The sequence below is a fragment of the Malania oleifera genome, chromosome 11 (assembly GCF_029873635.1).
Source record: "Malania oleifera isolate guangnan ecotype guangnan chromosome 11, ASM2987363v1, whole genome shotgun sequence".
NCBI lineage: Eukaryota > Viridiplantae > Streptophyta > Magnoliopsida > Santalales > Ximeniaceae > Malania > Malania oleifera.
In genome coordinates, this window is record NC_080427.1 from 8216464 (window position 1) to 8239478 (window position 23015).

The 23015-nt window shown below is 38.6% G+C and overlaps 1 protein-coding gene and 1 long non-coding RNA gene across 2 annotated transcripts; both read right to left on the minus strand.

Moving 5' to 3' along the window:
• Nucleotides 1–2975: 2975 nt before the first annotated feature.
• LOC131168430 (putative dehydration-responsive element-binding protein 2H) lies at nucleotides 2976–4229 on the minus strand. Its single transcript, XM_058127846.1, has 2 exons — nucleotides 4213–4229; nucleotides 2976–3805 (listed from the first exon to the last, which is right to left on the minus strand). Exons 1-2 carry the CDS (start codon nucleotides 4227–4229, stop codon nucleotides 3271–3273), a joined length of 552 nt encoding a protein of 183 aa, XP_057983829.1. The 3' UTR covers nucleotides 2976–3270.
• Nucleotides 4230–7774: 3545 nt separating this feature from the next.
• On the minus strand, nucleotides 7775–8715 carry LOC131167289 (uncharacterized). Its single transcript, XR_009140086.1, has 2 exons — nucleotides 8532–8715; nucleotides 7775–8131 (listed from the first exon to the last, which is right to left on the minus strand). It is a non-coding gene; the product is annotated as an uncharacterized LOC131167289 (long non-coding RNA).
• Between the last annotated feature and the right edge of the window lie 14300 nt (nucleotides 8716–23015).

The window sequence follows — 23015 nt, forward strand, 5'->3', positions numbered from 1 at the left end:
TAGCATCAACGCCTTGTCTTTGTCCTCGAACTTCACATCGACCCGCTTCAATTCACTAATGATCTAATTGAATACGTTGATGTTTTGATTCAGATCCAAACTATCTGCCATCTCAAGCCCATATAATCTTTCCTTAAGATACAACTTATTCAATAAAGACTTGGACACGTACCGACTCTCCAGTTTTAGCCAAAATTCAACCGGTGATTCCTCATCCACGATGTGATACATCAAGTCATCGGCTAGAAAAACGCTAATAGTAGCAGCAACCTTCGCTTCCAACTCCTTCCAATTCATATCATCTATGCCTTCCCACTATTTTTTGTCTAGTGCCTTCACCATACCTTGTTGCACCAATTGGTCCTTAACCCTCCTCTACCAAAGTGTGAAGTTTCATGTTCCATCCAACTTCGCTGAAGAAATATCAACCATTGCAACCAATAGCTCTGATACCAATTTGTTGTGCAAAGTAGCCTAAATGCCAATGCCAACATGTAGCGGAAAACAAAAAATTCAATCGGAACAAGTAATGCAAGCAACCAATGATGAATATGTGTAACAATCACTCACAATAAGAATAAAGGAAAGAAATAAAATCAATTACACAAGAATTTACATGGTTCGGCAATTTCCCTACATCCATGGGAGTAAGTCATTCATTTTCACTATCAATTCGTCAAACTAACATTATAGGTTACAAAAGATAGTTTATATATCAACCCTATGACCACATAAGACTTAGAGTGCATCTAAAACACTTCTATAACAATTTTTGAAGTAAAATCCTCCTAAATCTCCCAATCTACTGATCTCCCGATTCAAAATCCATGATCTGCACTGAACGAAACCGTTGATGGTTTCAGGAAATCTATCGACAATTAAATACCAAAAGATGTTTCTTTTGCAGACTCGAACCGTTGACAGGTATCTCCCGAGGCTAAAACCGTCAAGCCTACTATCGACTGTTTGCTGCAACCAACTTTCTTGTTCTTTGCTTCACCATGCTTTCCTAGCACACACGTTCCACTCAATGTGAGCCACATCTCCAAAATCGTGCCCACACATTCTTCTTATGGATGCACCCAGATATCTTCCTTGTGGAGACACCCATGCATCCTTTTTGTGGGAGTGCACATGCATCCTCCTTGTGGACACACCCATGCTATATCCTTGTGGACACGCCCATGCATCATTATTTTAGACATGCCCACACATCCTACTTATGAATGCACCTATGCTTCTAGTTTGTGGGCATTGCCATATATCCATATTGTGGATGCACCCATGCATTCTTCCTTGTAGATGCACCTATGTATCTTCCTTATGGACACACCCACCCATTCTTTTTTTGGATGCTCCCACACATCCTCCTTAAAGATACGTACATGCATCCTCCTTGTGGACGTGCACACACATCTTCTTTGTGGACACGCCCTTGTATCCTCCTTTTGGATGCATCCATACTTTCACTTTGTGAACACAACCACGCATCCTCCTTGTGGACACGCCCACATATACCTCCTTGTGTACATCCCCATGCATCTTCCTTGTGGATGCACCCATGCGAATTTTTTTTAATGTGCCTATGTTTCCTCCTTTTGAATATGCCAACACGTCGTCCTTACAGACATGTTGACACTTACTCCTTGTGGATGCATCCCTATCCACACACTCCTCTTTTGATGTGCCCACATGTATTCCTAATAGAGAGGTTGAGTGATTCACATGGATTCTTGAGAGCTTCCTTATCTTTGTATATCTGTACAATTTTTGATGCAAAATAATAAATACTAATCTTGTTGTCTATTAGATTATTCAAAAATGAATAATTATTATCCTAGCAACACATATAATCTAATCTTATAATTGCTAAATGTTTGAATTTTATGACAAGCTTAGTTTGCTAAATTCCCCATTTTAAAAACCTATAGAGAATCAGCTCATATATTGGTTAGCCACAATAGAGAACAAATGTGTTAGCTGAAAAAGAATTTAAAAGCCAATTGCAAATTGCACTCCACCTGCTGCTTAAAAATCCACCATCTCCACACCCAAGAAGGCCTAAAATAACAAGAGGGCATACTTCAGATACACAAGAGCTAAAGGCAGACTAGCATTCTGTCTCTTTTATATTTAGTTGGCATTGACAATTTTTTTTTCTCTTTTCTGTAAATAATGTGCATAGAACTTTAGAGTTCAAATATAAATCTTGATGGTTTTATTGTATTTTTATAATTATAATAGAAACTTAAAGCTTATTTATCATCAAAAGACATGATTTTTTGACTTAAAAGGAATTTGATTATTTTTTTGTTGCAACAGCCAAATTCAGAATTGGAGTATTCTACTGATGTAGAGAAGCATTGTATTCTCTAGTTTAATTTCCTTTCTCCATCTACTAGATGTAAACTACCATATGGAAAAATGATTTTCTAGGGCATGTTTCTTACAAATGAAGGGGAACCTGGGTAGAATCAGGCAGCAAGGATCCACACAGAAAAGCATGAACCAAATAACTACTACAGCTGCTGCAGCAGCAGCATTTACAACAGTAACGAAGCTCCAGCTATATATGAAATTTGACCTAGGAATTCAATACAGAAACAACAAAAAAAACCAAGTTCCTTTGTCCAAATTGTGTGTGTAGAGAGAGAGAGAGAGAGAGAGAGAGAGAGAGAGGAGAGATCTTTACATACCAAAACAATCTAATAAAACTTCACTGCCAAAATTAATAGCAATGTAGGGTCAATAAATTGGAACCAGAATTCACTGCCAGAATTCAGCTTTACTTAAACAAGGAGAATGAATTATCCATATTAAAGTTCAAAAACATACACTAAAATTGGTTTGCACTATGAAACACAGAGAACAGAAAACAATTGCATGCTTTGTAAAAGAATATTCAACTTGAAAAACAACTTTAAAAAAAAAACAAGCCAGGGGCATAATCCTAGAGACAACAGCAACGAACAAACTAGAACAAACATGTCATTTTGACAAAAAGAATATCATAAATGTACAATTGCTCAAAGCTTCACTTTGCCCAAAAAAGAAAGAATAAAAGAAAGAAATCATTTCAGAAGTCTGGAAAAATTCAAAACAGGATGATCCGAGTCTTCATGGATGGTTATGTACTTGCCGTTAGGATTATCTGAATGTACATGGAGGGTTGTTTACTTGCTTGCAAACTCAGACTTGACCATAGCTTGAAGATCTGCCAAAAAGCAGACTAGCATTCTGTCCACTCTGCATTCTGTCTCTCCAACTAATTTACACAAGATCTGGTAATATCAAATCAAGTGTTCCTGGCACATACAACATGTAGTCACAATCTTCTGGCCAGCTTGGTTTTAAGCAATCCAAACTATAATCCATGCATGGTGATGCTGATATGTCTGACGAACAATCACTGCTTGATGTAGGTGCTTCCTTCACTGAAGCATTATTTGAAAGATTCAGCCGGGCTACAGGACCATACATGGCCCTTGCAGCCTTGTCATACGCCATCGCAGCTTCGAGTGGTGTCGCGAATGTGCCAAGCCAGAGTCTTCTACCCCTGTTTGGCGCTCGAATCTCTGCGACCCACTTACCCCATCTCCTCTGCCTTACACCTCTGTAACTACAATGGGAGTTCTCCGGTCCACCCTTACCCCTCATGCATCCCTTTTTTGATCCTTTAGCAGGAACTCTGCGGACTGGCTTTCCCTCGTCATTAGAAGAATCAAATTCGTTGTTGTTCTCCTTCCACTCTGCAATTTTCTCAGCTACAGAAGATCCATCCTGTCTGGCCCGTGACCTCTTCTTCCTAGAGCACAAAAAATAATGACAACAAAAGACAGTAACTTATGACACAAAATAAATAGGAAAAAACGGTATATAAGTATCCTTTTATCCAAGTATGTCCATGTCCATATGTGCTTTATTTTATGAATGTATGAGATGGTCTCATGCTATTTTATTGAACTTTTCTTTTGGCAGTCTCAGATTTCAAAAGCAACGAGTGACCAAAGACTACAGTTCAAATACAAGAGCCCATACCTGTATTATAAAGTGACATTTTTATTGTCATTTTATTTTTTAGTTATTTATTAATTTTTATAATTTTTAATTTACACGATTTTCTGATGCAATGAGTTTAATTTCTATAATTTTCTTTAGAGTTCGAAATTTTATTTTTTCCAGTTCTGATCTATCTGATAGTTAGAATTCCACCTGCCATGGTTCTCCATTGCTTACTCTATCAGAAGCTGAAATTCTTAAACTAAAGATGAAGTCTTTCCATGAGCAATTCTTTTCTCACATTAATGAAAGGCTTGACTCTGCAAAACGAGCATTGAATCAGGCTCAACTTCAGATCCTGAACTCAAACCCAGCTGCTATATCTGACTATCTGAGGCTGCCATCAAACAAAAAACTTATCTAGATGTCTGAGGCAATGAAGAAAATTTTTGGGTGTCATGGCTCCAAATAGGTGATCACAACAATAAATTCTTCTCTTCTTCTGTAAATAATAAGAGTTGACATGAATCAGAACCCAAAACAGTGAACATATAAATCTTTTGAGGAAATCAATAATGAGCTTCAGAAGTTCTATTCTGATCTGCTTGGCTCTCCTAATGACAAAATTCTGACCTGCAATCCTCTCTTTTAAACTCTCTTAAATTTATCCTAGGCAAATCACTTCATAAAGAGGAGAGTGAAAAGCTTCCACCTCCTCACATGAGAAGGTTCCTGGCCCTGATGGTTTTAGTGCCAAATTTTATGAGTTGCTGGTACATCATTTATCTGATGAAGCGGCTACTGTCCTATCTTTCTTCAATGACTCAAAGCTTTGCAAGCAGGCAAATCCTACTCTTTTAACCCTTTTCTTACAATTAAAAACCCTGTTTATCCTTCTGATTTCAGGCCTATATCTTCTGCATTATTCTGTACAAGTGGATTAGTAAGATCATGGCCAACAGACTCCACATTAATGAAAGGCTTGACTCTGCAAAATGAGCATTGAATCAGGCTCAACTTCAGATCCTGAACTCAAACCCAACTGCTATATCTGACCATCTGAGGCTGCCATCAAACAAAAAACTTATCTAGATGTCTGAGGCAATGAAGAAAATTTTTGGGTGTCATGGCTCCAAATAGGTGATCACAACAATAAATTCTTCTCTTCTTCTGTAAATAATAAAAGAGTTGACATTAATCAGAACCCAAAACAGTGAACAGAAATATTTTAGGAAATCAATAATGAGCTTCCGAAGTTCTATTCTAATCTGCTTGGCTCTCCTAACGACAAATTTCTGACCTGCAATCCTCTCTTTTAAACTCACTTAAATTTTTCCAAGGCAAATCACTTCATAAAGAGGAGAGTAAAAAGCTTCCTCCTCCTCACATGAGAAGGTTCCTGGCCCTGACGGTTTTAGTGCCAAATTTTATGAGTTGCTGGTACATCATTTATCTGATGAAGCGGCTACTGTCCTATCTTTCTTCAATGACTCAAAGCTTTGCAAGCAGGCAAATCCTACTCTTTTAACCCTTTTCTTACAATTAAAAACCCTGTTTATCCTTCTGATTTCAGGCCTATATCTTCTGTATTATTCTGTACAAGTGGATTAGTAAGATCATGGCCAACAGACTCCACATTAATGAAAGGCTTGACTCTGCAAAACGAGCATTGAATCAGGCTCAACTTCAGATCCTGAACTCAAACCCAACTGCTATATCTGACCATCTGAGGCTCCCATCAAACAAAAAGCTTATCTAGATGTCTGAGGCAATGAAGAAAATTTTTGGGTGTCATGGCTCCAAATAGGTGATCACAACAATAAATTCTTCTCTTCTTCTATAAATAATAAAAGAGTTTACATGAATCAGAACCCAAAACAGTAAACAGATAAATCTTTTGAGGAAATCAATAATGAGCTTCCGAAGTTCTATTCTAATCTGCTTGGCTCTCCTAATGACAAAATTCTGACCTGCAATCCTCTCTTTTAAACTCTCTTAAATTTATCCTAGGCAAATCACTTCATAAAGAAGAGAGTGAAAAGCTTCCTCCTCCTCACATGAGAAGGTTCCTGGCCCTGCTGGTTTTAGTGCCAAATTTTATGAGTTGCTGGTACATCATTTATCTGATGAAGCGGCTACTGTCCTATCTTTCTTCAATGACTCAAAGCTTCACAAGCAGGCAAATCCTACTCTTTTAACCCTTTTCTTACAATTAAAACCCCTGTTTATCCTTCTGATTTCAGGCCTATATCTTCTGCATTATTCTGTACAAGTGGATTAGTAAGATCATGGCCAACAGACTCCACATTAATGAAAGGCTTGACTCTGCAAAACGAGCATTGAATCAGGCTCAACTTCAGATCCTGAACTCAAACCCAACTGCTATATCTGACCATCTGAGGCTGCCATCAAACAAAAAGCTTATCTAGATGAAGCGGCTACTGTCCTATCTTTCTTCAATGACTCAAAGCTTTGCAAGCAGGCAAATCCTACTCTTTTAACCCTTCTCTTACAATAAAAAACCCTGTTTATCCTTCTGATTTCAGGCCTATATCTTCTGCGTTATTCTGTACAACTGTATTAGTAAGATCATGGCCAACAGACTCCACAGTTGCTCGAGTTCTTTTGTTAGCCTCAGCTACAAATGAGTCGAGCCGCTCGTGAGCGAGCTAATTGGTGCTCAAGTTGATAATGGCTCGCTCCAACTCATCTATTAAGTCAAACAAGCCGAGCATGAGCTCAAGTTTTGAGCTCATCAATTGAAAGAGTCAAGCTCGAAGTTATTCGTATTCGACTTGTTAGGCTCACGAGCCAATTCATTTAAAAGCTTGCAAACTAGCTTGTATATCAATTCGTTAACAACTCATGAACAAACTTGATATTAGGTTCATAAACTAGCATGATATTAGGCTTGTGAACAAACTCAATATTAATCACATTAAATTTTATTTTAAATTTGTTTACTTTAAAAAAAATATATATATATATATATATATATTTCTCATAGTATAATCATTAATATCAATAAATTTAATTAGCCGAATGGCTTTGCTCATTTATTAGTTTGGAACGAGCTTTAGTTAAGTCAAGTAACATTAATAAATTTATTAATTATCAATAAATATTCTTTGAAACAGAAAATAATATGCTCGAGCTGGAGATGGTTGAGTATTGCTGATAGAGCTCAAGCTTGGCTCATTTATATGTAAAATGAACTTTAGTCGAATCAAGCTCAAGTTATATATGCTAAACGAGTTAAACTCGAACAGAAAACTTTACGCTCGAGCTGACCTTCAGCTCAACTCAAAATTGCTTATAAACAAATGAGTTAAGCTCAAGCTCAAGCTCGCCACAGCTCGGCTCGTAGCAATCGTACTGATAAGATTCTGGTTGTTGAGTGAGAGGGAATAAAAGCAATATTTTAAAGAACATAAATGGAGGGAAAGCAATGAGTTTAATTTCTACATGCATGTTTTTATTAATTACAGTGAAAAAGAAAATGAGACTTTAGATTCAGAGAGCTTCAAATAGACAGTGAGGAAAGAGAAAATTTTTCAACTCCTTCCATCCCAAAAAAGTAGAACTTTCAAACAAAAGTATTATTAAACTTTCGCTCCATTTTCTTCCCTTTCCTTCCTTTTCCTTCCTTCCAAAACAGATAAGGTTTGATATTTGAGTTTTTAAATTTATGAACAATTAAAGATATCAAAAACACGTATTTTTAGGAGAAATCAAAAGTAGCTTTGTAAAGTAGATAGAACAAAGAGAACCAAAGTAGAACAAAGAGACAAATCTTACTGTGAACGGAATATGATGTGGTACAAATAAAGATTGGCTTCTCTCAAAACTCTAAGACCTAAACCCCAATACACCCAGTCTCTCACTCATTTGAAGAAGTGGCTCATCAGAGAACCATACAAATAAAGTATACAATTATCATTCAAATAAATTCAGCTACAGGTAGAGATCCATCCCGCCCGGATGCTAATTTCTTCTTCCTGGCGTGGTTAAAGAATTGGGAAGCCATGTTAGAATTTGTATTTACTGTAGTTACCCATCTTCAGAATATCGCTCCAATGTTTCAAGGGGTGAGACCATAAGGTAACTATCCTTTTGTCAACATATAACACTTCTGCAGAAAAAGAATCAAAGTTCTTCATCCTTCGTTACATTCAACCAGTATATAACAATTCTAAACAAAGACTGTCGACGATCAAGTCGGAAAAACTCCATTGTTGTTACACACGAACACACGCAAGAAAAAACCCTAGACGGTCCGAAACAAAAAGGTAGGGAGAAAAAAACACAACTACAGAAGCGACGGCAGCGGGCTAAAAGGGTTTAGACTGTTTAGTTTATCGTCCAAAATAAAATAATCACACGTTCGTAGTCAAGTCATCGAGATTAAACTGAAAAGGGACTGCAGAAGAAATCAATATTAAACCCGAACCGAAATCAGATTTACAATATAAAATCCAAAATAAACAGAGAGAGTAAAATCAAAAACAAAAGGTGAAAAGAAATCATACAACCTCTCGATTATATTCCCCGGCGTCGGCGACATGGAAAGACACAGAAATTCTGATCACAGTCTGTGCTAGGTTTCGCCTGTTCGCAGCTTCTTCACCTTCGAACCAGGAAAATTATCAAAACCAAACGAGATCTGAGAGTTCTTGCTCTGCTCCCATGGCCACACAGAAGAGTAAAGAGACAAGTGGGATATTTATAGCTTTTTTCCAGACATATGCCGGCGCGTCCGAATATATGTGACGTGGCGCTTTATTACTCCGTAGGATTGGACAAGTAGCACTGGAAGCTTCCCCAGCCGCACGATCCCCGCCTATCGCCCAAGAATTGCCGTTGAGGGTCTAGCTTTTTGACTTTTCAAAGGAAATTTAAATTTCCCGAGGCGCGCCGTTGGGACAGGCAATTTCTTATTACAAAGCAAAGTGGGCCCGAATACAATTGGCTGGGTCACCTTGGAGAGAAAGAAAGACAATTTCTTTTGTTGGGAGAATCACGCAAACGACTCGCTACGTATTTGAGGATTTAATTTTTTTAATTATTTAATTGATGAAGAATATCTCATAAATTTAAAAGAAATAAATTTTCAAAAAAAATTTAAAAAAATATGTATATTTTTTATGGAAATCCTCTTTCTTTTAGCCTTTCAAATTTAGATAATAAGTTGGAAATTTTACATAGTAGATGAATTTAATGTATGAAATAATTAGCATTAAAAATACAATAAAAAATAAATTTAATTATATTATGTGAGTCAGTTAAATGTCAAATAATACATTTAGATAATAAGTTGGAAATTTTACATAGTAGATGAATTTAATGTATGAAATAATTAGCATTAAAAATACAATAAAAAATAAATTTAATTATATTATGTGAGTCAGTTAAATGTCAAATAATAAATTTAATTAGGATTTACGTTACTTTAAGTTTCGTTGTAAAAATCCCAAGAACTGAATCTGAACTGTATTTAGTAAACTTTTTCTTTTCTTATTTTTTTGGATAACACAAAATTTAGAATTAAACTGCATTTCCTAAGAAGACGATCTGGCCCTTGGACTAATTATTACACGATTGAACTCTTATACTTGAGATAACTTCCGAGCTGCTCATTTTTAAAATGAGTCAATGTGCAAGAAAAATCAAGTCTACTTTGAAAATTTAAAAAATTTGAATAGATAACCTTTTAACTATAACAACATTTGAAAGGATACACCAAAGATTTTGCATACTTTTGATGTAGGAGCTTATTTGCTGATTAAATGTTATTGTTTATTAATATAGAATAGCTTTTTCTACTTTATATGTGTTGATTAGAAGTAGAAAAAAAAATGCAGTAAATATCTTTTAAAATCTACTCTAATATGAGAACTAGTCTTGCACATTTAAGTTCATATAATATTAGGAGTGCTTAAAAATAGAAATATTTTATAATACAAACATATGTTGATGAGAAATTGGAAAATGCATATTAAATATGGTATGCATTAATAATGGCAGAAATATTTTTATATTATTATTAACTAATAATAAATATAGTTTGAAGTCCACGTTTTCTCACTTTTCCATGTCTATGTGAATTAAGTGTAAGACAATCAAGCTCTTATTCATATCCAATTTGTTTTAGGGTGAAAATTATAGAATGATGTTCACTATAGTCTTAAAGTTTTTGGCATCAATACTAGATGGTTCGTTGCTTTTTGGATATTTTAGTGGCAAGGATTTCTGTTTAAAGTTGAATGATTATAAGAGCATCCTTGTTTGTGGCAAATTAGTGAAGAGCATGTCCACCGCAAAATTAACACTTCCATTGTTCACATTATAATGAAAGTATGTTAGCCTTGCTATCGACATCATCGTAATGTTTTTCGTTCTCTAAAGACAAGGTTTATAGTAATTTCATATGTCCTCTTATAATTGCTTAAATCTTTTTTTTTTTAATCTTTTACTTATTCTAAAATGAAATTTTGTGGGGGAGGGGAGTTTAAGATGAGAAGATTAGTAATTGGAAAATTTGCATCTTAATATATGTTAAGTTGCTTGATTTTAATTTTTTGAGTGTATGATATATATATATATATATATATATGTATATATATATATATTCCAATTTTATAAAGTTCAAACCTATGTTATAAATTGTATTAAGATGTCCTAATTTTTTCACACACAACTAGTCCCAAGTTCGGGTAAAAAAAGAGAGTTGCGTTAGGTAGTTGACAGTTAGCGTAAAATTTATCGAATTACTATGATATGAATTTGTTGACTTTTTTAGTCTGATCCTTATTTTGATGCTAACAACGCACATGTCTCTTATGTGTGTATTTAGCATGTAAATAGGTTCATTAATTTTACACACACATAAGGAAACGGCGATGGAAGCTTGTAGAACTTAAAGACTATACGATCAAGCGCATTCCATGAAGACAGAAGAGTAAAAAGATGAAGAAGATGTTTATTTAATGTAATTGCATTTAATTTTTTATATCTTCGGTCGACCGACACCAAATTTTTTCGGTGTCCTTAAATGATCTAGACTGACCTTAGGACCTTTCATACTACATGAAAATATGCTCTATCTTCTTAAATTTAATCATCATATAAATAGGGTTAACATACATAGAGAACAGAACCGAAATGCACTTAAAATGCATGTTCGGTCGACCGTACTCTCAAGTATAATTTCACTCAGTCAACCAAACTAGGACCGGGTCAACAGTTTGACCACAACCTGATCAACCAAGCCCGGCTTAGTATATTTCACCCGGTCGACCGAATTCCCATGTGTGAGAACTCAACGCCCTAGTAGACCGAACTTCTTAGTTCAAAATGTCCCGGTCGACCGAACCGCGCTGAAAAGAAAAATCTCCTTTGGGACACCTTGGTCGGTCGACCGAACTGTTAGTTCAAAATTTCCCTGGTCGGCCAAACTTGGCTCCACGGTCGACCGAACCACAAAAGTGGTCGATTGGAGCTCTCGGGTTGGAATTTTTTAAATGCATTAAACTGTCATTAAAATTTAATTAAACTTTTCCAAAATACCCCGTCATTAAAATTTAATTAAACTTTTTCAAAATACCGAGTGTGTCCCTCAACGGTTAGATTTGTCGAAAATCTATAAATACCCCCAACATAACTCAGATTAGCAACTTTGATTAACCCAAATTTCTCTCTAATCCATTGTTAATCAAAGTTCCCCTAAAATATTTTTTATTGTTTAAATCATTCTTTTAGGACCAAATTTTTATACAAAACTCTCCAACTCTCTTCCACTCCTTCATTTCAAAATTACTCTTGAAGAGAGTATATATATTTTTGGGCATTTATCTTTACAAGCTTATTCTCACTTATTCTTTATTTTTGAAAACCTTTTTTAAAGTATAGCTTTAGTTTCTCCTGATTATTTTCATGACAAATATCTTTTGAGAGAAAATTATTTATTGCATGAATACTTCCTTGAACGTAAACTCCAGATTCTCCAAACACTTTTATTTGCAAAAATCTTTGTTGGAGAACATATTTCTCATTTATATATATTCATATATATTATTTGTACAAAAATTATTGAAAGAGCAAAACCCTAAGTTCTCCTATATTATTATTGAAATATATTTTTGGAGAAAACTTTTTATTAGGGTTTAAATATTGTTAAGCACCCTTACTCCCTTGAGCATTATTTCATATCATTGGAGTGCGTATTTTTATTAAGCTTATTTAGTACATTTCTGCTTGTATTTTCAGAAGCATTTTCATGTACAAAAATGATTTTAATGTACTTGTTGGGTTCAGCTCGTTAATTGAACTGGGGACTCTCAGCCCCTTAAGTGAGACCGGTTCGATTCAGCCCGAAATTAAATTGGGGAGTTTCAGCCCCATAAGTGAGGCTAGGTTGGCTCAACCTAGTAATTGAGCTGGGGTTTTCCTCACCCCATAAGGAGAGGATGTAAAAGGCTTCTACTCCACCCGGTTAAGTGAGCAAGTATAGTGGAATCCTTATGGGGGGGTATACCCAAGGCGGGGATATAGGCTAGTTTGGCCGACCTCGATAATAAATCTAGTGTCACTCTCTCTATCTTATTTAAATTCTTGCACTTTAATTTCAGCATGTGTATGAATGTTTATTTAATGTCAAAATTATTTGCATACACACATTTGATTTAAATAAGATACTGCACACGTGTATGTTCGCTTTTATTGTTAAACTCATTTTACATATACATATATAAGTTGAATTGGATATGAACTGTGGTGAATCGGTGGAATGTGTTAAATTAGCCGAAAAGTTTTAAATGTCCAATTCACCCCCCTTCCTTTTGGGATGACACCAATTACAACAAAATCTTTATCGAATATCTGTTGGGGGCATCCCCTACGTGCGACGCGTTGCACTTGTACCACTCAGGTATAACAAAAAGTAGGTGAGGGTGGGCTAGGTCATCGCCCCAAAGCGAAGCGTTGTGTCGGCGCCCAGGTATGATGTCAAATATATGAGGGTTCCTGCATCATTTGGATGTGGGCAGGTAAAGGCGTTAGTTCAGGAAATTAGGATTATATTAGTAACTTGGAATATAAGGATACTCATGGGTAAAAGCATGAAAATTGTAGACACAATGATAAGAAGAAGAATTAATATAATTTTCCTACAAGAAACTAAGTGTGTGGGGAAGAAAGTTCGAGAAATTGATGTTGACCTTATAGGTCATATCCTGTTTTGATTATGACGAATAGTTTTGTACCTTACCAGTGTCTTGAGTTTTTGCACAAGACTATTCTTAGCACGCAATGACAAAGATACAGATGATGTCATAAGAAACTCAATGCTCACACCATATAATGGCGTTTGGAGAAACAAAGGGAATGAAGACCACTATTGTCAATTGTATTTGCATTTAATTTTGTTCGTCTGTAATAATATGGTTTGTAATAATTGCATTACATGGATGATAGGATGCATAAGCTCAAAAGACCGTAGAATGACCTTAGGGATCACCTTCGGTTGACCGACGTTAGATTTTTTGGGTTAACTCAAGGCCCAAGATTGACCTTAGTTCACTAGATGAAAAATCCCCTCAAACCTAAATGCAAAAATATACAAATAAGGATAAAATTATATAAGGTCAAAAGAAGAAGAAAAATTTTCAAAGGTCCTCGGTTGACCAAACAATTGGCGTTGTAAATGCCTCAATAGACCAACTAACAAGAAAGTCAAAGTGTTGACTTGGCTCGATCGACCGAACCAAAAATGAATGTACCGTCCACGATCGACCAAATTGTGACAGTGATGTCTTCCACCTTCCTCAGTTAACCAAACGTTCAGTTCAAAATGAGCCCGACAAACCAAACCTCATGAACTGGCAAACCGAACCAGTGGACGGACGATGAAACCTCGAAGGTTTTGGAAATCGCCTCTGTTCGGTCAATTGACCATTTACCACAACAAACCAAATTCAGACACGAATTTGATCACACGGCCTCATTCAAGTTGCACGCATTCCTCTTCATTTCACGCATGGTTCATACATGCATGGTTCACCCACGTACATGGCTCATTGTAGCAGTTTCTCATTTGCATTGCATGACACGAGTTCATGTGCACGGAGCCCACGTATATTTTAATTTCGATTTTAATTTTTAAAAATTATACTGCAATAATTAAATACCAAAAATCCGTAAATTATCGAATAAAACCCAAATATTATAAATGGAGCTCAATGTTAAAATATGGGACATAATCAGGCATTTAATTAAAATTATAGTCTTTAATGCATGAATTTAAATGCCTAATTACGCAACTTTGATGCGTAATCACACCCCCCCCCCCCAACTAACGTTTTCCTAGTCTCTAACAAATAATGTGAATGCAATCCAAGGCGATACCCACAAACACCAATTTCAGTGAATATTAAATGAATGCACATGCAACACAAATATACCATTTCCTATATAGGTTTATCACCAAATTACACACCAGCTCATTCATACACAATTCATGCAACTCTGAAGCAAGTCACTCATTAAAGTTTCATCATTGTATAATCATTAAGAATATTATTTTCATATAGATTCAACTAGAAACTACAATTTTGTTACACCCCGAACCCGAAATAGGATCCCGAGGGTGAAAATGTAATCTAACCTGTCCCTGTATCCGATAAAACATCCAAAGATATAGTACAAAGGATGAGGGCCCGACCCCATGGGGTTCCCAGGCACCCTAAACACATCCAAACACAATCATATACGCAGCGGAAAAAGGTCGTTCTATATATACATAAGCAGTACCATACCAGAGTCTATACAAGAGCAGTAACAGGCTCTATCAAAACGTACAAACGGGTGCCCAAATATATCTCAAAATGGCAACCCCCAAAATACAGTCCTAACACTTACCCAAGCGCTAACCACAGTACACCAGCCACTACGCTCCCTACACCAGGATGCTAGTTCCGGTTACTCGAAGGACCTGTAAAAATGTACGTACAGCAGGGGTGAGACACCTCTCAATAAGGAAGAACACAGGTTATATCGGTGTGTGCCATTTAAGTGTTATCATGATGCAACATACACGCAGTTAAATGCAATCCAGTACTAGTTTACACAGTGCATACACGCACACATACACATACATATGATCAGCAATCCAAGTGTCGTTACACCTATCGGCCCGAAGCCGGCCTGAGATATACGGCGTTGGCCCGTAGTTAACCCCCGAACACGGCGCCACTAGCACATGGCTAGTCCCCGACTCCCATGGCATCCTATCGGCACTAACTGATGGATCCACACCCTTTGGCTTGATCTGCCAGAATAGGCTCACGCCCTCGGATATAGAGCCGGACACTCTTGCCCACATGGCAGGCGGTAAACACATGCCCTCAGATATAGAGCCGGACACTCTCAGTACCTGGAACAATTTCAGAACCGCGTTCCTACTAGCATTTCAACATATCACACTCACATGCATTCTCATATAACCAAACAAACCACACCCATTTGGTAATCTAAATTATGGTTTTCCAAACAAATATAGTTTAAACAAGTCAAGGCATGACCATCCCAATAACACAGTATAAATCAACATATACCCTCGATTTTCAACAAAACCAGGGATGCAGCCCATCGCCCCCTTTTCCCAAAACTATAATAATGAAAAACCCATAGTTTTCCCCGTTAGATCCCCCCAAATGAGTAGCCAAAACACACATGGGACCGTGAACAGCAATTCCATCGAGTTCGATTTTAAAAATAACCAATATAAACATAATTGCCCTTACCTTTTCCCCAAATAGCAAATCCCAAACTCCAAGGTCCCTAAACAGCGAACCGAGTTCCAAAACCTACAATCAACAATATAGAATATTCTCACAACACAGTTTCCTACAAAACTATCAGATCAAAATTGAAAACTGAGCCTTACCTTGATTTTATGTCAAAACCCGAAAATCTCCGAAACGGGATTCCGATCCGTAGAACTTGTAGAGAATCCTTACACGATCCTCGTGGTAACTTCAGATTCACGATTCCAGCAACGATCGGCGAAGAAATCTAGATAGAGAGAGAGTATGGAGAGTTCTAGAGAGAGAGAAAGAGATATTTGAAGTTTCTTAATAAAGAAGAAAAGGAAATTCTATTTATAGCACCTTTGACTCGAGCAAATTTGTCAATGAGATGGTGTCCTCGTCGACGAGGCCCTATAGTCTTCTCATCGACGAGACAATGGATTCGTCGACGAATCCTGATATTTTCGGTTTCCGAAACTCCTCGGCTTCTCGTCAATGAGTCTCTGAATCTTGTCGACGAGAAGGACAAAGACTTTGTTGAAGAAATCTAGCTTCCTTGACAAGGCCTACTTTTCTACCAAAATGCCCCTCTCTTTAAATGTTTAAACCCACTTATCGCAATTCGGGTTTTTACGATCTCCCCTCCTTATAAAAATTTTGTCCTCGAAATTTTCCATTTCTCATTCACAAACACATACATACAATCAAACGCATATATACCATTCTAGAGAAAAACTAGAGACCACTACAGCGTAGCCCCATCATACACATACACATACACATATGTACCCTCACTTATGGTAGAGGAATACCGTGGTTACATATACACCTGTCTCTGGAGTTCACAATGCACACACACTCTCGACGACTAACCACCTATCCCAACCCATAGTAGGATCATGTACAAGTGCTCAAAACAACTGTAGATACTTCCGACGTATTTCCATTTCCAGTTCCCAAGAAGCTTCCTTAACCTCGTGGTTCTGCCACAATACCTTCACTAACGGTATCTCTTTGGTACGAAGCTTCTGAACTTTTAAGTCCCGAACCTGAACAGGTATCTCCTCATACGCTAAAGTATCCCCAATTTCCAACTCATCATAACTGATGACATGTGATGGATCCAGCACGTACCTCCTTAACATGGATACGTGAAACACATCATAGACCCTCGAGAGTGCTGGAGGTAATATAATCCTGTAGGCTACCGGACCTACTCGCTCAAGTACCTCGAATGGTCCGATATACCTTGGGCTCAGCTTGCCCTGCCTGTCGAATCTTATCACCCCTTTCATTGGAGCGATACACAAAAATACCTTACCTCCCACTTCGAACTCTAATTCACGGCGCCAAACATCTGCGTAACTCTTCTACCGACTCTGAGCTGATCTAATCCTCTCCCGAATCAAACCCACCTTCTCATATGCCTGCTGCACGAGTTCAGGTCCTACCACATTAGCCTTCCCCAGGTGATAACTAATCGTGCAATCGTAGTCCTTAATCAAGGCACCACCTTTGCCTCATGTTCAACTCCTTCTCTGTAAAGAAATACCTGAGGCTCTTATGGTCAGTGAAGATCTCACACTGCACCCCGTACAGATAGTGTCGCCAGATCTTCAGTGCATATATCACAGCAGCCAATTCCAGATCATGCGTAGAGTAATTCTTCTCGTACTCTTTCAGTTGCTGAGAAGCATATGCCACTACCTTACCTTGCTGCATAAGCACACATCCCAGACCTTTTAAAGACGCGTCGCTATAAATCACAAACCCACCATCCCCCGAAGGAATGGTCAACACTGGAGCAGTAACCAGTCGATGCTTTAACTCCTGAAAGCACTGCTCGCAATCACTGGTCCACTCAAACTGGACTCCCTTCTTGGTTAATCATGTCAGAGGTCTAGACAGTTTAGAGAAACCCTCCACGAACAGACGATAGTAACCCGCCAATCCCAAAAAAACTCCGAACCTCCTGCTATTCTTCGGCCTTACCCAGTCGACTACAACTTCAATCTTGCTAGGATCAACTGATATACCATCCCCAGTAACCACATGGCCTAATAACGTAATCTGACTCAAGCAGAATTCACACTTCTTCAGTTTAGCATAAAGCTTCTTCTCCCGCAGAGTCTGTAACACTAACCTCAAATGTTCCACGTGCTCTTCCGTACTCCCCGAGTATACTAGAATGTTGTCTAAGAATACCACTACGAATCGATCTAGGTACTCATGGAAAACCCTATTCATCAGATCCATGAACACCGCCGGAGCATTAGTTAACCCAAAAGGCATGACTAAGAACTCGTAATGCCCATATCTGGTTCGGAAAGTTGTCTTCGCTACATCCTCTACTCTAACCCTCACCTGATGATATCCTAAGCGCAAGTCGATCTTCGAAAAGACCCACGTTCCCTACAACTGGTCAAAGAGATCATCTATACGAGGTAAAGGATAGCGATTCTTCACAGTTACCTTGTTAATCTCATGGTAATCAATGCACATCTGCATCAACCCATCTTTCTTCTTTATGAACAATACTGGAGCTCCTCAGGGTGAAACACTAGGTCGAATGAATCCCTTGTCCAGTAATTCCTGTAATTTCTCCTTCAACTCTCAAAGTTCCGCTGGAGTCATCTGGTACAGAGCTTTAGAGATCGGTGCCTTACCAGGCAGTAACTCTATCGCAAACTCCACCTCACGATCTGGAGGTAAACCAGGTAAATCATCTGGAAACACATCAAGGAACTCACTAACTACTCGAATCTCCTCGAGTCTCAACTCATCCTGCAGTAGTTCCTTTATACAACTTAGGTACCCCTAACATCTGTCCAAGAGTAGCCTCCTTGCCAGTAATGCTGATAGAATCTGTGGCGCTGGACGCACACATGATCCCACAAATTCCTACTTCTGCTCCCCAGGAGGTCTGAAAACTACAACCTTCATACGACAGTCGATCATAGCATAACTGGAGAACAACCAATCCATCCCTAGAATGACATCGAACCCCGACATGTCATATACAACAAGATTTACCAATAGTAGCTTTCCATGAATTTCCATTGGGCAGTCTACCCACATCTTCCTACAAAAAGATACACTCCCAGATGGCGTAGTAACAAATAACACCTCATTTATGTCTTGGGTCTCAACCCCACACCGTCCCACAAAATTCATAGATACAAAGGAATGGGTTGCACCCGAATCAAACAAAATAGAAGTTTTATTTGAAAGTAACAATAAGGTACCTATCACCACGTTCCCTGCATGCTCAGCATCCATTGGAGTAAAAGAATATACTCTGGCCGGAGCTTTATTCGTCCGAACGGTTCCCTGAGGTATCTGATTGCTCCCTCAGTTCCTACTGAATGCAGGCATATCTCGCTTCGGTGCATGACAATCATGAGATATGTGGCCTAGCTGGCCATAGTTGTAGCAATTACCCCCAAATGGTTGAAACTCACCCTCGTGCCACCTGTGGCATTTGGTACAATGACCACTAGTCTATCTCATTTGAGAATCTTGGCACTCACTATTCTGACGGTAACCCGAGCCCTTGCTCCTCTTCTTCCAAGATCCCTATCGAGATCTTGTTTAAGAATCAGAAGGTAATTTCCTCTTCCTTGATTTTTGATCCACCTCGTCCTCTCGGATACTGGTTTCAATCACTGTGGCTTTATCCACCAACACCGAGAACTCGCGGATCTGAAGCATACCCACCAGTTTACAGATATCCTTCCTCAAACCCTTCTCGAACCTCCGAGTCTTCTCATACTCGCTTGAGATCAAACATGGTGCAAAGTGGGACAGCTCCATGTATTGAGCCGCATACCCTTGCACCGTCAAACTCCCCTGAGTCAGAGCAGAAAACTCATCTACCTTCGCATCACGTACAGAAGTCGAAAAGTATCTGTCAAAGAATACCTCCTTGAAACGACTCCACGTCATATCCTCTGAACCGACTCTCTGCTTCTCCACCAGACTCACCGCAGACCACCATCAACCGGCCTCCCTAGATAGCTGGAAGGTGGTATAAAGGACTCGCTGCCTATCCGTGCAATGCAAGACCTCCAAGATCCTCTTAGTATTCTCCACCCAATCTTCTGCTATCGTTGAGTCAGGTCCTATAGCGAACGTCGAAGGATGCATGCATGTGAACCTCTCAATGGCGCACTCCGCAACAACAAGAGAGCGCTCACGTCTCCTCACACTCTGCCTGATCTCTTGTACCACCTACCTCATCAAACCTCGAGGCACAGAAGGGGACTCATCACTCGCAGTCTCCTCGAAGCCACTTCCCAGGTCATTATCCTTAGGCTCCATTCTACAGCACAATAGGAATCTATCAGTATTCCCTACGACACAAACAATTAACACAACGATCAACACTAATCATGTTAACTACTCCCTACCAGGTCCAGGTCTGTCATATAACATCGACACAAAAGTTATCAATGATCTGCCTTGCTTTTACTAGAATCGTCATTCTAGGAAAAACACGGAATACAGTCGACAAATTAGGGTCTAGCAACCGAACAACCCTCAACCAACTCTACCCATCTCCACATCCTATACTATGGTATGTACTCACATCAATACTCCTAACCAAGTCTACAAGACCTACAACCTGGTCAGCTCTGATACCAAGCTGTCACATCCTAAACCTGAAATAGTATCCCGGGGGTGAAAATGTAATCTAACCTATCCCTGTATCCGATAAAACATCCAAAGATACAGTACAAAGGATGAGGGTCCGAACCCGTGGGGTTCCCAGGCACCCTAAACACATCCAAACACAATCATATATGCAGCGGAAAAAAGTCGTTCTATGTATATATAAGCAATACCATACTAGAGTCTATACAAGAGCAATAACAAGCTCTAAACGTACAAACGGGTGGCCAAATACATCTCAAAATGGCAACCCCCAAAATAAAGTCCTAGCACTTACCCAAGCGCTAACCGTAGTACACCAGCCACTATGCTCCCTACACCAGGACGCTAGTTCTGGTTACTCGAAGGACCTGCAAAAATGTACGTACAGTAGGGGTGAGACACTTCTCAATAAGAAGAACACAGGTTATATCGGTGTGTGGCATTTAAGTGTTATCATGATGCAACATACACACAATTAAAAGCAATCCAGTACTAGTTTACACAGTGCATACACGCACACATACACATACACATGATCAGCAATCCCGGTGTCATCACACCCATCAGCCCGAAGCCAGCCTGCGACATACGGCATTGGCCCATAGCCAACCCGCGAACATGGCACCACTGGCACATGGCTAGTCCCCGACTCCCATGGCATCATAACAGCGCTAACTGGTGGATCCACATCCTTCAGCGTGATCTGCCGAAATAGGCTCACGCCCTCTGATATAGAGCTGGACACTCTTGCCCACATGGCAGGCGGTAAATGGACGCCCTCAGATATAGAGCCGGACACTTTCAGTAGCTGGAACAATTTCAGAACCGTGTTCCTACTAGCATTTCAACATATCACACTCACATGCATACTCATATAACCAATTTGGTAATCTAAATCATGGTTTTCCAAAAAAATATAGTTTAAACAAGTCAAGGCACGACCATCCCAATAACACAGTATAAATCAACATATACCCTCGGTTTGCAACAAAACCAGGGATGCAGGCCGTTGCCTCCTTTTCCCAAAACTGTAATAATGAAAAAACCCATAGTTTTTCTCATTAGATCCCCCCAAATGAGTAGCCAAAACACACACAAAACCGTGAACCACAGTTCCACCAAGTCTGATTTCAAAAATAACCAATACAAACATAGTTCCTATTACCTTTTCCTCGAATAGAAAATCTTGAACTCCAAGGTCCCTAAACAGCGAACCGAGTTCCAAACCTACAATCAACAGTACAGAATATACTCACAACACAATTTCCTACAAAACTACCTAATCATAATTGAAAACTGAGCCTTACCTCAATTTTACGCCAAAACCCAAAAATCTCCGAAACAGGATTTCGATCCATAAAATTTGTAGAGAATCCTTCCACGATCCTCGTGGTAACTTTAGATTCACAATTCCAGCAACGATCGGCGAAGAAATATATATAGAGAGAGAGAGAGAGAGTAGGGAGAGTTCTAGAGAGAGAGTAGGGAGAGTTCTAGAGAGAGAGAGATATATATTTGAAGTTTCTTAATGAAAAAGTAAAGGAAATTCTATTTGTAGCACCTTTGACCTAGGCAAATTTGTCGAAGAGATGGTGTCCTTGTCGACGAGGCCCTATAGTCTTCTCGTCGACAAGACGATGGATTCGTCAACGAATCCTGATATTCTCGATTTTTGAAACTCCTCGGGTTCTTCTCGTCGACGAGTCTCTAAATTTCATCGACAAATAAGACAAAGACTTCTTCGATGAAATCTGGCTTCGTCGACGAGGCCTGCTCTTTTACCAAAATACCCCTCTTTTTAAATATTTAAACCCACTTATCGTGGTTCGGGTTCTTACAACTTCAGAGTTAATGTAACCATATAAATTTGAGTATAAATAGGCGAAATCTTGAAGCATATGTAATGTGTATAACTCGTTACACCCAGAATACCAGTGGACACCTACAGAGTAGTCGTTTGGACTTGGCTTAGCTGGTACACCCTCCAAAACACTCAAAAAGGATGGGTTCACTCGTCATATGTGAGGAGGAGTGTCATGATTAAACATCCCACATATTGCAAGGAACAAACTCTAAATGTATGGAGTAGACTAGTTTGAAAAGGATCCAACCTATTTGTGAGGTGTTGGGTCCTTCACCTTAGCATCTTCTCACCTACTCGCTATATCCAACCAAGATCACTCTAGATCAACTTATTCACAAACTAGGCATGAATAATTTTGAGGCATTAAGCGATTGAAGAGTCGTCATATGTGGAGAACATGTGTCGTGTCCCTGACTTTTTATTGTAGTTGTGTGGAGCAGGTATTAATCTTTCACCCCATTCTGGTGCATTTATATTTCTTTTTTTTTTCTTCTTATTCTTCAATTTCTTTCTTTTCATGGTCAATTAGGACAATCATTACACTTCTTTTGTTATTTTGATACCACCCATGTGAATTAAGCTCGATCAGTAGTCCATGAACTAACTCTATTTCTAAGGGTGGCTCAGCCTTCACATCTTGAGTAGGCTACAAGACCTAGGTTTTTATCTCCCCACTGGATGTCACCTCTAAGCTA